At 39.0% G+C, this 14303-nt stretch overlaps 1 protein-coding gene across 2 annotated transcripts in view; it reads left to right on the top strand.

The window, feature by feature from the left end:
* The window catches only part of TMTC1 (transmembrane O-mannosyltransferase targeting cadherins 1), a 271874-nt gene extending 259259 nt beyond the window's left edge, over positions 1-12615 (top strand). For both annotated transcript variants that reach the window (XM_028113292.2, XM_028113293.1), the window contains 6 exons: positions 1263-1398; positions 1962-2106; positions 3365-3502; positions 4866-4988; positions 7746-7823; positions 12475-12615. In XM_028113292.2, the coding sequence (XP_027969093.1) occupies positions 1263-1398; positions 1962-2106; positions 3365-3502; positions 4866-4988; positions 7746-7823; positions 12475-12615 (761 nt within the window). The remainder of the gene's footprint in view (positions 1-1262; positions 1399-1961; positions 2107-3364; positions 3503-4865; positions 4989-7745; positions 7824-12474) is intronic.
* The last annotated feature ends 1688 nt before the right edge of the window (positions 12616-14303 follow it).

The raw sequence follows: 14303 nt of genomic DNA, 5'->3' as shown, positions 1-14303 counted from the left end.
TCCTCAGTTGCCCTGGGATTTTTGTCAGGTCTCTTAAGTGCACTTTGCACTTTAGTGTCTATAGCTCTAAAGTAATACTTTTATTTATTTTTTAATAGCTCTTAAATCCCAAGACACAGCTAAAGGGTATCAAAGGGCAGCTAAATAGGGGCACCTGGGTGGCCCAGGCAGTTAAGAAGCCAACTCTTGATTTCGGCTCAGGTCATGATCTCGGGGTCTTGAGATTGAGCCCCACATTGGGCTCCATGCTCAATGCAGAGTCTGCTTCTTCCTCTCCCTCTGCTCTTCCCCTCTTCCCACAAGCGCTCTCTCTCTCTCTCTCTCTCTCTCTCTCTCTCTCTCTCTCATAAATAAATAAATAAATAAATAAATAAATAAATAAATAAAATCTTTTTAAAAAGGCAGCTAAATAGTATTAAAAATATCTGTAAAGATCATTTAATTAAAATATGCAAGGTGGCATTATTATTATTTTTTTAAAGTTCCATTACATAGGGCACCTGGGTGGCTCAGTTGGTTAAGCGACTGCCTTCAGCTCAGGTCATGATCCTGGAGTCCCGGGATCGAGTTCCACATCGGGCTCCCTGCTCAGCAGGGAGTCTGCTTCTCCCTCTGACCCTCCCCCCTCTCATGTGCTCTCTCTTTCTCTCTCATTCTCTCTCTCAAATAAATAAATAAAATCTTAGGAAAAAAAGAAGTACATAAAGTTCCATTACATAAATACTATTTAACAAAAATGTATGATTTTAAAAAAAGATTTTCAATATCTAGCTGATACATGCTTCTTTAAAGCAGTGCCTCAGTTACTATGTTGCAGTAGAGTAATTGAGAGCAACCCTTAGAAATTGTTTCAGGACAGTTTTCTTTCTATAATAGCCTATTCTATATTTTCGTATAATGAAAAGTAACAGTATCTTGTATAAATTACAATCACTGATGATCTCAAAACATAATATTAGCTAGGGCAATTGCCAGAAAACACTTTGGCTAAAATGCTATACATAATAAAAGAAACAGATTTTAGTTTTTATTGCTTTTTTATTATTAATTTCCTTGGAAGTGGGACCGAATAGTAAAATGGTCCAAAGTTATGCAGTGGCAAGGAGATGAAGCCAAAATGCAAGCTCATTTACAAATGAATAATTGATTGTATGATTCAGCGATATGAAGAAGAATGATATACATCAGAAGAGAAATTGAAGAGCCTCGTATATTGTATAATTAAAGCATGCTCTGCTCTCACCAACCATCCCTGGTTACAGGCTCTCCAGAGAAGGCAGTGGCCCATTACCAACAGGCCATCACACTCAGCCCAAGTCATCACGTGGCCATGGTGAATCTGGGGAGGCTCTACAGGTCCTTGGGAGACAACAGTGTGGCTGAAGAATGGTACAAACGGTAAAGCTCCTTTTCTCCACTTTGTAAGTTGCCCAAAGACCTTAATAGTCGCCCTTCCAATTTTTATGTAATCGGAACAGACATGCTCTTAGAATATTAACCAGTTTTGCCAATTCAGGTAATACAGATTCTCCCCTCCAAAGAATAATACCAGACACTAAATGGTATCCTCAGAAATGGCTTAAAAAAGGCCTGCTGGTTAGAACATGGTGCTAAGCCAAGGTTGGAATTGTTTTCTGAGGCTGTGGACTGCAGCCCAAACCGCAAATAGCAGTTTTGGGAGAATGGATACGGGGGCCAGACTGCAGCACGCATGGGAACCAGCCTGTCACCATCAGTGGGAAAAATCCTTGGAGCTCAGTTTCCATATTGATAGGTCACTGGAGACATTCTTGTAGTCAGAGGGTGGCATCGGGATCTTTTTAAAAACGTTCTTCTTGATTATAAAAACAGAGACCGTGTTGGAGCAGAGTCTCAAACCACGGACTGTCCTCTCTAAACCTGCGTTTCAAGCTTTCGAAATGTACCTATGAGAATTTCAGTTCACCTTTCTCAAAACTCAGGGCCCTGCAGGTGGCACGCAAAGCTGAGCTGTTATCACCTCTGGGAGCACTGTATTATAACACGGGCCGCTATGACGAGGCCCTGCAGGTTTACCGGGAAGCTGCGGCACTTCAGCCTTCTCAAAGGGAGCTCCGCCTGGCCCTGGTGAGTGCGTTGGCTAAGGAAAATGAGGCAGGACACGCAGTGTGCAGTGCAGGGAGCTGGGTCAGAAGCCTCAGAATTGCAGCTAGAGCACTACGATAGATCCATTTTCTGAATATCCATATAACCAGTGTGGGAGCCATTCACCAAAGACATAGACACCAAAAAACTTTTAAGTTTGTGGTTTGGGAAATCATTTCAAACTTACAAAAATTTGCGGGAATACTAAATAGCTCCCATATCCCCTTTCACCCAGATCCATCCATTTTTAGCACTTTGATGAATTTGTTTATCATGTACGTATGTGTGTACGCATCCACATATGTACATATGTGCATATTTATGTATGTGTGCAAATGCATATTATTAATACATTTATTTTTTCATAAGCCATGTAAAAGTTATAGATCTCATGCCCTTTATTTCATTTTTTTTAAAGATTTTATTTATTTATTTGACAGAGAGAGAGAGCACAAGCAGGGGGAGAAGCACCTTCCCACTGAGCAGGGAGCCCAATACGAGGCTCGATCCCAGGACCCCGGGATTATGACCTGAGTGAAAGGCAGACGCTTAACCAACTGAGTCACCCAGGCACCTCGCCCTTTATTTCTAAATACTTCAGCATACAAGGACGTTCTCTAACATAACTATAGTATGGTTCTCAAATTTAAGAAATTAATAATCAGCAATATTTTTAATTTCAATTTTTGGAAATTTGCATTTTTGCTACTCTTCTTTAGATCTGCAATAAATCAAATTTGTTATCTTGTTATAAACACAGCGTCCTGTTGAAACCATAAGAAATCATTTCTTTCCCACCCACAGCCAGTGATGCTTATTAAGGAGGGCACGTATTGCATGGAGCACTGGGTGTTATGTGCAAACAATGAATCATGGAACATTACATCAAAAACTAATGATGTGCTGTGTGGTGACTAACATAACATAATAAAGTAAAATTAAAAAAAAAATCATTTCTTTTTGAAATATTTAGTCAACTTTTTAAAAAAGTCACAAGTCATTTCATTGATATCTTTGGTGTCCCTGGAATTCACACACAATGCATGCACATACCTAAAGAAATAAACAGAAACAAACAACAAAAATTTAAACCTGTAAACTCTGGGAATTCTCCCTCTGAGTTGCAAATAGACGCTAAGCATTTTTTTCTGGAGTGTTTCTGGAAAGCCTCTATTCAGAGATGCTTTATATGATGAGGTGATAACAGTGTCTCCTAAGCCAATTCAGTGTGGTTTTGCAGGCTCAGGTTTTGGCCGTGATGGGTCAGACAAAAGAAGCTGAGAAGATGACCAACCATATCGTGTCAGAAGAGACCGGATGCCTTGAATGCTACCGCCTGTTGTCAGCAATCTACAGCAAGCAGGAGCACCACGACAAGGTAGAGAGCACGCTGGAGTTGTTTGGATTCACAGGTGGAAAACGGGGTGCGCCTGATTGATTCTCCAGTGTGTGCATTTATGAGGCTGAGCAAGCTTGAATATCATCCATTGGCATAGCCTGTCTTACAGATGCTTTTCACAGATATCTCCTTAACTCTGATATGTCCCCTTGAAATAATACTTTCTTGGCTCATCCTTTGTCTGAAGATTTTATGTGACAGTATCTCAATTTGTTTTCACCTAACTAGATAAAGACTAACATTTGTATGCTTCACCATTTTCCATGTTTCTTCAAATACATTATTTATAGAATCCTTATAACAGTCTTTTTCAGGTCAGTGATCCTGTTTTGCAACTATTATTGTTTATGTCCATTTGAAAAGTCATATACCAGTAAATCTATGAACTAACTCAACAAAATACTTATTGAACGCCTGCTATATGCCAGGCACTGTGGTAGGTACCAGGAATAAAGTGGTATTAGAAAAACAAAAAAATTACCTTTGTCCTCAAGGAGTTTATAGAAGAAGAGGAAACCAAGATTAAATAAGCAATCACGAAACAACTGTAGAATTAATAGCTGTGCTCAGTGATGTCATTAAGAGTGACATGGTCCTAACAAGCATATGATCAAGGACCTGAGTGATCTGGGAGGTTAGATTCCTTGCGGAGTGATATGAAGGTGAATGCTGAATGATAAATAGGAGTGATTAGATGAAGGGGGGCAGTGAAAAGCATTCCAGGCAGGATAAAGTACATGCAAAGGCCCCGTGGCAGCAGCAAGTAGCAAGTCTGAGGGATGGGCATGACGGGAGCATGGCACTGTGTAAGGTAATGGCCACAGAGGTTGCAGGAGACAACATGCCACAGGGCTTGGGACCAGGGCAAAGGTTTTGTTTGTTATCCTTGGGGGACCTTTGGGGTTTTAAGGAGAAGAGCAACATGGTGAGATTTGTGCTGTGAAGGGATCTCTGGCTGCAGGGGTTGGGGCAGTGGGTGCTGGGGGCAGAGTGGGCACCAGGGACCTAAGGGGAGGCTGTGTTTGGAGTGGTCCAGATGGACACAGGCAGGGCAAAACACCTGACCCCAGATCTTGTTTTCTTTCATCTTTATCACTGACCTCCCTGTGGACTGGTCAGGGACATGTCATTGTCACAATATAAATGGAAACTCTGGAGTATAGGAAAATTATTTTGTGAGGGCCACATTATTTCCCAATGAGAACATCAGAGAGAATGGAGAATGTGTTTTGATTTTCATTTCCACACCAGCTAATACATAAGGACAAAAGGTATAAATTTTATCATTTAGTGTTAGTTTTTCTTCGTCTCATCTACATTTGGTCTTTCAAACCTGTTGCAGGCACTCGATGCTATAGACAAGGCTCTCCAGCTGAAACCAAAGGACCCAAAAGTCATATCTGAACTTTTTTTCACAAAAGGAAACCAACTAAGAGAGCAGAATCTTCTGGATAAAGCTTTTGAGGTATAAACACTTAATTATGTTATTAAATGAAGGGACTAAAATTAAGTACTCTCAATCTTTACTGAAGCATATACAGTAAAATTTAAGATCACTGGCATATTTGTGGAGTGAACTTTCCGATTAAGGGCCATGATGTTATACATTTAGTTTTTATAATTGACTATTTTTTAACTATTCGGAGTTCTGCAGTACCTCTGCATTATTTTCTGAATTATTACCTTTACCTTGATGTTTGAAGCAATTCCACATTATTCCCTCAAACTAGTTTCTATTCTCTGCCTCCCTCACTCTTTCTGTTGGCCGGCAGTAACCCTCTAGTCCATCTGGACTAGTGTCCGAATAGCTTTGGCATTTCCACACCTCCTTATAACACCCTTCCACCCCCCCCCCCCAATTCTTCACAGATTCCCTCTCGTCTATGAACACATAGCCTTTGTTCTCCTCCCTCTGGAAGCCCATCTGGACCATGCTTTCTCCTAGTGCCCTTGTTTCCTGTGGACTTTGACAACATTTACTGTCTCTACAAGTCATTTGAAAGTATCGTATATCGCATTGTATTATAAGGCCTCTTTTGCCTCTCCTCCTCCCCCTCCTCCCACCCCCACTCCTTCGTGCCCAGCGCCTGCTCCCCAGTTAGATTGGACTTCTCCTTATAAAAAGAGACGGCTTCCTTCCATTTTCTAAAACATAATGCCTTGCATCTTAGAGGCATTCAATATCTAGAGCTCTCAAGTAAAATTTATACACAGTTTGAAATCAAAAAGATATTCCAAGCAAATAGAAATGTTCTAGAAATACCACTGTGGTAAAGCCACAAGGTGGAGTTAATGAAATCATAAAATTACACTAAATATAACATGAGGAGAGTAAAATTTTAAATGATATTATTGTTTTTGAAAACAGTGAGTGACTTTTAAAATATTCAAAAACATAGGTAAAGATATTTGAGAAAACTAACTTGAACATGAACTCTTAAAATAAACAGTGGCATATTTGAAGCAGAAATTTTGTATTTTTCTCTGCCCTGTGAACATCTTTTTAAAAGACTTACGTATTTTAGAGAGAGAGGGGGCTCAAGCAGGCTGAGGGGCAGAGAGAGAGAGGGAGAAGTGGACTCCCGCTGAGCGCGGAGGCTCCATCTCAAGACCCTGAGATCATGACCTGAGCTGAAATCAGGAGTCAAAGGACACCTAACCGACGGAGGTCCCCAGGCCCCCTTGCACTGTGAACATTTTTTAATACCTAACGTGACAATTTAATGAATGTATAATTTAATTTTGAACTTATTTGGTATCTATATCTGTATCTTATACGTTGTATTGAAAACAAAAGTATTTTCTAGTTGCTTTAACTATAGATCAAATAATCATTTTAAAGTGACGTTTGGGGCGCCTGGGTGGTTCAGTCCGTTAAGTGTCTGACTCTTGATCTCAGCTCAGGTCTTGATCTCAGGGTCGTGAGTTCAAGCCCCACATTGGGCTCCACACTGGGTGTAGAGTCTATTAAAATCAATCAACCAATCAATTAATAAAGTGGCTAGATCTATGATGGATAGAAGTAGGGCTGTGAGCTAATAATAGCAGCTACAATGTGTTAGCATTTTTATTTATGATTTACACATATTAAGTAATTTAATCTTCTCAGTAATCATATAAGAAAGCTATGATCATTGTCTTCATTTTACAGTTGAATAAGCTGAGACTCAGAGGTTATGTAACTTGCTCAAGGTCACAGAGGGTAAGAGATGGAGCTGGGATTTGAATCCAAGTTCTTAATTTCTACCCTACACTCTCATCTCTGTTGATATAAATTAACCCAAGAGACACATTCTTCAGGTTTATTTTAGCAGCTCTTTAAAAGTATAGTTTCTTATTGTTTGCTTGTTTCTCTTAAACAGAAGTGGAGGAGGGATGGACCAGATTCTATTTACTTTATGAATCTGTTCATCAATGCAAATAGCAAAGAGCATTAAATGACGCACAAATACTTAGCTTTGTGATTGAAAGCAACATTCTTAGCCATTGGCTTTGTTTAAGGTGACCACTCGTAAATTAAGACCCAATGGTGAGCATGCCAGTGGTGGGGGGGATATAAAACAACATGCAAAATATTACAAATATGCCTCACAGATGTTACATTTAATGGGATACACATTTCCAGACCAAAAGAGGTATTTGAGAGTAAGTAACTCTCTTCAGACATTTGAAGACCTTGTGGCAGAAGATAAAGGAAGACTTTTTAATGATTGAAACTAAACCTAAGAAAATGGATGTCCTCAAGGAAGGAATGAGCATCCTGTCACTGCAAGGATTTCAGCATAAGCCGAATAACCAGGCCAATGATATTGTGAAAGGGGACATTACACTGGGACTGAGCTGTATAGGAAAAGACTCTAAGATTCCATGATTACCAAAAAAAAAATATTCTTACAAACTCCATTTATAGCAAAAAAGGCCAAAGGAGTTTTCTTGCAGGTCAAGGCCAGTGAGAAATGATACACTATAATAAAATCACCTGGATTCCCTGTGGGCATCCTCAGTCTCTGTGAGCTAATTACACATTTCAGTTTCCTCCACTTCGAATCATCAGTTCTCAAAAATAATTGAAATAAATGGGAACACCTGTGAGCTGGTAGTGTCGGGTTTCATTGTGTTAACGATTTATATTCTCACGTATGAAGAAAGTGGTTTCCACAATCCTGTAGCATTAAACGTGGGTTCTCCTTTCTCAACCTGAAGATGTTTCTTGTGTCTTTAGAGCTATAAAGCCGCCGTGGAGTTAAATCCAGATCAAGCACAGGCCTGGATGAACATGGGTGGAATCCAACACATCAAGGTAGGAGAATAATTCACTTCCATGAAGACTTTGCATTTTCTCTTTCTGTCTTCTCTCAAAAGATTGAAAACATATTGTTAATTCCCTCTTTGAATTATTTAAATACCCAAAGCCATAGGTGTTTAAAAGTGAAATTAGCACAGTTTATATTCACTTTGTATTATCTAGATATTGGATATCATGAAGTCATTTGAAAACCACATCTATACAAATTAAATTCCATGATTTTATTAAACATAAAGAAAACCATATGTACTTAAGAGAAGAATCATCGTACAGCAAATAAAATCTGCTTATGTGAACTAAGCCTTGTTGGGGCTTCCTGTAGCTCATTGTCCTACAGCTTAACTCATGGTCAAGACTACAGTGTTACTTTAAATATTACTTTATTATTTCTTGTATCTAATGTATCTTTTACTCCCTGATCATTTATTGAAACACAAGGTTGTTTGTGGGTTTATTTTTTGTTTTTCCAGAAGAAAAAGCTACTTTTGAGCAAATTATTAAAAATGACCGTTGGGAAGGCTGCTGTCTATAAGTAATGAACTCAAAGACTATCATTCATTCATCTATCATTCATTCATTCATCCATTCATTTTACAAACATTCATACAGAGCATGTTAAGTGCCAGGTACTCCTTCTTCAGGCACTGTGAATAGAACACTAAACAAGTAAGACAGAACTTCCTGTCTTCATGGAGATAACATTTAGTAAGGGAGATCGGCAATAAATAAATAAACACATACATGCATACATGTATACATAAAATATATCATGGTGCTATGGAGAAAAAAGAGAGAGAAAGAAGATAGGAAGTGCCATGGGGTAAGGACTAAAATTTAAAATTAAGATAGTTAAGAAAGGCCTAACTTTAAAAAAGTGATTTTGAGTAGAGACCTGAAGGGAACAAGCCATGTGGCAAAATAGGGAAAGAGCATGTGCAAAGGTCCCTCAGAGAGGGAGCAAGTGAGATGAAATGGTAGAAGCTGGGATTAAAGAAGTCACGGGGTCAGATCATGCAGAGCCTTGAAGGAGAGTGTAGGGTCTTTGGCTTTTATGCAATGCCAAATGAGTTGGGGTCCTTGGAGGACTTTGAGCAGAGATATGCCATGGTCTGACATGTCTTTAAAGGATCACTCTTATTATGCTAACCTATTTTCTATCAGTCTTTTTATTGACAAAACAGTAATATAGTGATTAGCATTTAAACAAAAGCCTAATAGGGTTTACTATTAAGTGGAAACTGGTCACTCTCAGAAACACAACAAAACAAAAGGTGACTTGTGATTATATAGCCAGAAGGGGATAATGGGTGAGTTATTATGTGACTGACAGCCTTGATCTAATAGAAGAACAAACATGACATTTATCAGAGCAGAATAACCTGAGCTCTGACCTTAATGATCTTCTAGGGTGTCCAGCAATATGAACTTACTTTTAAAATAGTAACATAATTTTGAATATTTAAATAGTATGTTAAATAGTTATGTTTTATAAAATAATATGCTCAATATGTTTTTAGATGACGTGTGCCTGCCATTTAAAGCAATGGGTTCGGTTGTTAATTTAAAAAGTACAGTAAATAGGGGTCCCTGGGTGGTGAAGTTGGTTAAGCGGCTGACTCTTGGTTTCATCTCAGGTCATGATCTCAGGGTTGTGAGATCGAGCCCTGTGTTGGGCTCAGCACTCAGTGCAGAGTCTGCTTGGGATTCTTTCTCCTTCTCCCTCTGCCCCTCCTGCTCATGTTCTCCCTCTCTCAAATCTAAAAAAAAAAAAAAAAAAAGTACAATAAGTACACTCAACACTTTTCCAAAAACTCTTGAAATACAAGGAAAATAGTACATTTATTGAACTCTCAGATTAACAAGTGAATCCATTGTTTTAAATTTAGAGGTACTTCCCCTGAAAAGGTGTTTGGAGATTGAAGAAGGATCTACTGAGTGTATTCTTTTAAAATGTAATGAACACACTGATTAAAAATTAGTTTGTGCAGTTTTTCATCTTTGCAAACATCATGTATTAGGCTGAAGAGTTGAACAGTGAAATTGCCATGTTTGTAGTTGAAAAATCATCTAATATCAGTAAATTCATATGATACAATCCAATATAAATATATAGACCGGGCACCTGGCTTGGATGTGGTCATTTAAATGGCACCATTAGGATGCAAGATTATTACTGTGAGGTCCTAAAGAGCAGTCATTAACTTTCTGTCTTCGCATTGCCAGGTAGTGTGTGCACCAGGCAGTATTAGCCCTTTCCAGGCTTTACTCCTTCCCCGAGCCCGGGTGAAGCTTAGGATACTGAGGGCTGTGGTATGGTTGCAAGTTGGAATAAGGCTTTGCCAGGACATGGCATGAAGAGATGAGAACAGAGTTGTCTCTTGCTTGTACTGTTTGGTAATAAAAGATAATTATTATGAAGCTTCATAAAGGCTGAAATGGATGGACCAAAAAAGCCAACATACATTCTTTATAATCAAAGAGTTTTATCAACTGGGCCACACCACAAAGTCCTATTTTCAGTACTGCCCTACGTGCATTTTCCAGAATGGTGTCATGCAGTGGAACTGTCTGTGGTAGCAGAAGTAGTCCTGTGTCTGTACCGTCCAAGGCAATAGCCACTAGCCCATGTGGCTGTTGAGCCCTTGAACCATGGTTGGTACAACTGAGCAACTGAATTCTTAATTTATCGTAATTGATTTCAATTTAAATGGAATTAGTGGCTATCATAGTAGATAGCACATTTCTGGAAATTAAAATATCAGATTCCCCTATCTTAGCATCTCAGAACTGGGGACATTGAATCAAGGGCTATAACTTTAAAAAAAAAAATAAGGCTTTCAGTTTAATCAAGTAAAGAGCAATTTGAGGGAGAGAAAATAACTGTAGCTGTGGATTTTATATGAAAGGACAAAGAAAGCTGGTAATCAAAGAAGGAAATGCCAAGGCACCAGGCTGAGGACTAAATTCAGAAAAAACTCTTAGCAGAACAATTTCAAAGTCGGCTGTAATACAAACATATTTGTAGAGCACTCTAGGGGTCACAAATGTTCACTTGTCTGCACGTGTGTGCAGACATTTGGAAGATAAATGCTGGAGTTGAAAAAAAAATAATAACAATTGAATGAAGCAAATCCAGGTTCTCACTTGTTCAGAATTTTATTTAGCCTCTTATGAGAATCAGGGTTCATAATCATAAATGTTTTCATTTGTGCATGTGCCAGAGCCTGGATCCTGATGTCATTTCCCCCTCCTCTTTTTTTTTTTTTTCAAGATTTTATTTATTTATTTGAGAGAGAGAATGAGAGAGAGAGAGCACATAAGAGGGGGGAGGGTCAGAGGGAGAGGTAGGCTCCCTGCTGAGCAGGGAGCCCGATGCGGGACTCGATCCTGGGAGTCCAGGATCATGACCTGAGCCAAAGGCAGTCGCTTAACCAACTGAGCCACCCAGGCGCCCCCCCCTCCCTTTTACCAATATGACAAGTAAGTATAGTAATAAATGGACAGTGTTTACTCAAGTCTGGATGATCATTTAATAATGACAACAATGGGAGTATCAGATTGAGGGCTCACTATGCATCAGGCAGTGTCTGAGCTCCTAATGTGCATTAACTCATTTAGAGGATAGTTAAGCGTTTAGTGAGTATCAGTTGCTAGTTGCTACATAGAACTCTCACTTAGAGATGCTATTTTAAATTGTGATGGGAATTCAGAGAGTAACTGGTTTTTGTCCACATGGAGCTGTACTTGAGAATAAAATAAAGCAAATTGAAATTTGGGGGAATGGAGAGAACTCCAACACTCAGAGTTCTGAGACGTGGCAGGACACAGATCTGAAAGAGGGTGGGCCAAATAAGGAAGGTAAAATTTAGTAGCAGAAAAGGGCCTGGAAAACAGTAATTGTGACTAATTTGCTTGGAACCGTCTGGGACAGGCACACATGGTTTCCAGTTAGAAAGCCATTGAACAAAGCAGATGGGGGCCAACAGAGGGTGGTGACAGGTGTCTTTAGCAGGTCAGGGGTGACATGCCTTCCTTCCTGCTTTAAGAGGGTCCAGCAGGTTCATATTGTCACACACCTTGGGTAAATTTGACTCCATATTCTTATCAGTTCTTTCCAGTATATAAAAACTTATATTTACATTAAAGCCCATATTAGGCAAAAGTTGCTTTTATGTTAGTTGGATATTAAAATAACTTCCACCACTAAATAGGTCTAGTGGATCCCAAACTATTTAATCATCACTACTTTTGCATTTTCCCACAAATACCCCTCCTTCTCTCCTTCCCTCCCTCCCTCCTTCCCTCTCTCTCACTCTCTCTCTGCATGTCTAGCCATGGCTCCATTTGATTACTAAGGAATAGTGGCAACCCCACGAGAGCACTATGAAATGATAGTAGAATTGCGTACCATTTCACCTTATGGTATAACTTTTATCCTTCACATTCTCCAACTGGTCTGGTACTTAAAACAAATGGATTCTCCAAAAGCACCAACAGATAAGGATGAAATTACCCATGCAGACGGGGTTTTCTTCTGAGGATATACCCGTCAAACTGTGCCAGATGATCTGTCTCTTAGTCTCCCCATTCTTCAAGAGCGTTCTGAGGGTCAGACTATAATTGTCGTCTCTCTTTTTCCCCACAGGGAAACTATGTGTCTGCAAGAGCTTATTACAAGAGAGCCTTCCAGCTGGTTCCAGATAGCAAACTGCTGCAGGAAAATCTCGCCAAGTTGGATCGCCTAGAGAAACGATTACAAGAAGTTCGAGAAAAGGATCAAACGTAGCAGCGTTTGACCCAGTCGTGAGGAACAGTGCTGGTGCCTCTGGAAGAGGAAGAGATGGAGGCCTTCACCTCAGCAGGGGCACAACAGAGAAGCCTTCCACTCGCTCGCTCTGAGTTCAGGGAGGCATGTTTTGGGACGCCTGCTGGTAACCCTGTGCTGAGGGACTCGCATTTCCCTGGAAGAAGAAAGAGCAAGCAAGGGCTAGGTCTGAGAGAAAGTAAAACAACTACTACACATTTTGCAGATTTTTGTTGGCTTTAATTCCAGGTCTCCCTTCATCTATTTATCTGCCTTTCCAACCTAAAAATCTAATTCCATCTCTTAATGTAGACTTTTATGTCCCAGAAATACAGAGGCTTGAAATGCTATGAAGGTAGAGCAGCTCTTCTTCATGAGATGAGATATGTCAAAGAGGGAAAAAAATCTCTGGGATAAACCGTTTGGGTAATTCCACCAAGAGGTAGCTCATTTAGTTCTCCAGAACTAGAGATGAGTGGCTGATAGTTTTTGTAGAATCTTCTGGAATGTATGGAGGAAAGGGCTGTTGCTAAGTGAGCTTTGTCTAATATCCCCCCGAGGATATTGCTAGAGCCCAATTGAAGAGTGAATTAAATTCCACTCTGATGCAAGCTTTTCCCATTGCCTGAGATATCAAAAAGGAAGCTTCTGGGATTGTGTATGGGTGTTCTTATCCCTGGGGGAAAATCAAGGATCTTGGTACCCCTAATTCTTTATGGAAATGTTTAAGATTATTTTAATTTTATTACAAGTATTACTAGAGTAGTGGTTCTGCTCTAAGATTTCAAAAGTGCTTTTAGAATCATAAATGTTTCTGACTCCACATATATTGTTACTTCGGTGGAGAAAAAAACAGTATATTCTACATGAGAAATATTAAAGATATTAACTAAGAGAAATGTTCTACTTTGTTATCTTAACATTCAGTCATCCAGAGATTTATTATTTTTTTGAAAACTATATTTAACCATTGAAAAATCTGTACAATATATCACAAAAATCTTCATAGATTATAAACAGATGAGAGGAGTTCTATTGATTTGTCTACTGAGGCTTAATGAGAATTCTATGCTTTAGAACATGAATGATGGAAATCCGGAATTCTTGGTTCTGTATTTATAATTTTGGAGATTTCATGGAGAATACTCAAAAAATCTAGGAGAGAAAAAAGTAAATTCGTTATTATAAAATATATATTTATATTTAAAAGATAGAGGCCAGCAAAGTTGAACTTACAATTTGACATTTGTTTTTTTAGTTTTATTTATTTCATAACTTATAAAATATTTAATATATATATACACGCACATTTTTTTTCTCTGTACATAGTGGTTTTAATAGCAGCTTTCAGAACTGATCATACAAAAATTACAAATCTGAATTACAAAGTAAAGTTTTAACAGCCCCTCAAAAAATTTGTATTGATTATTCACTTGCTAAAGCTAAAGAAATTAGGAAGCAGACATCAGTGTTTGGGTGGTAATATATTTTGGAAGTGAAGAAGTTGGAACACCTGATTCTAATTTGGTCATCATCATAAATTAAAAAAAGAAGAAGAAGAAGAAGAAGAACCACTCTGGGGAGTGCTGTTTGCAGGCTAAGCCAGGTGGCCTGCAGATGTAATAGCCTGAAGGCGTTCGGATTGCACGTGCTCAGGCCAGGGCAGGGTA

Source organism: Eumetopias jubatus, unplaced genomic scaffold (genome assembly GCF_037043125.1).
Source record: "Eumetopias jubatus isolate StellerSeaLion01/CBP00866 unplaced genomic scaffold, mEumJub1_p1.0 scaffold_8, whole genome shotgun sequence".
NCBI classification, from domain to species: Eukaryota; Metazoa; Chordata; class Mammalia; order Carnivora; family Otariidae; genus Eumetopias; species Eumetopias jubatus.
This window is presented reverse-complemented; position numbering and strand designations above follow the sequence as displayed.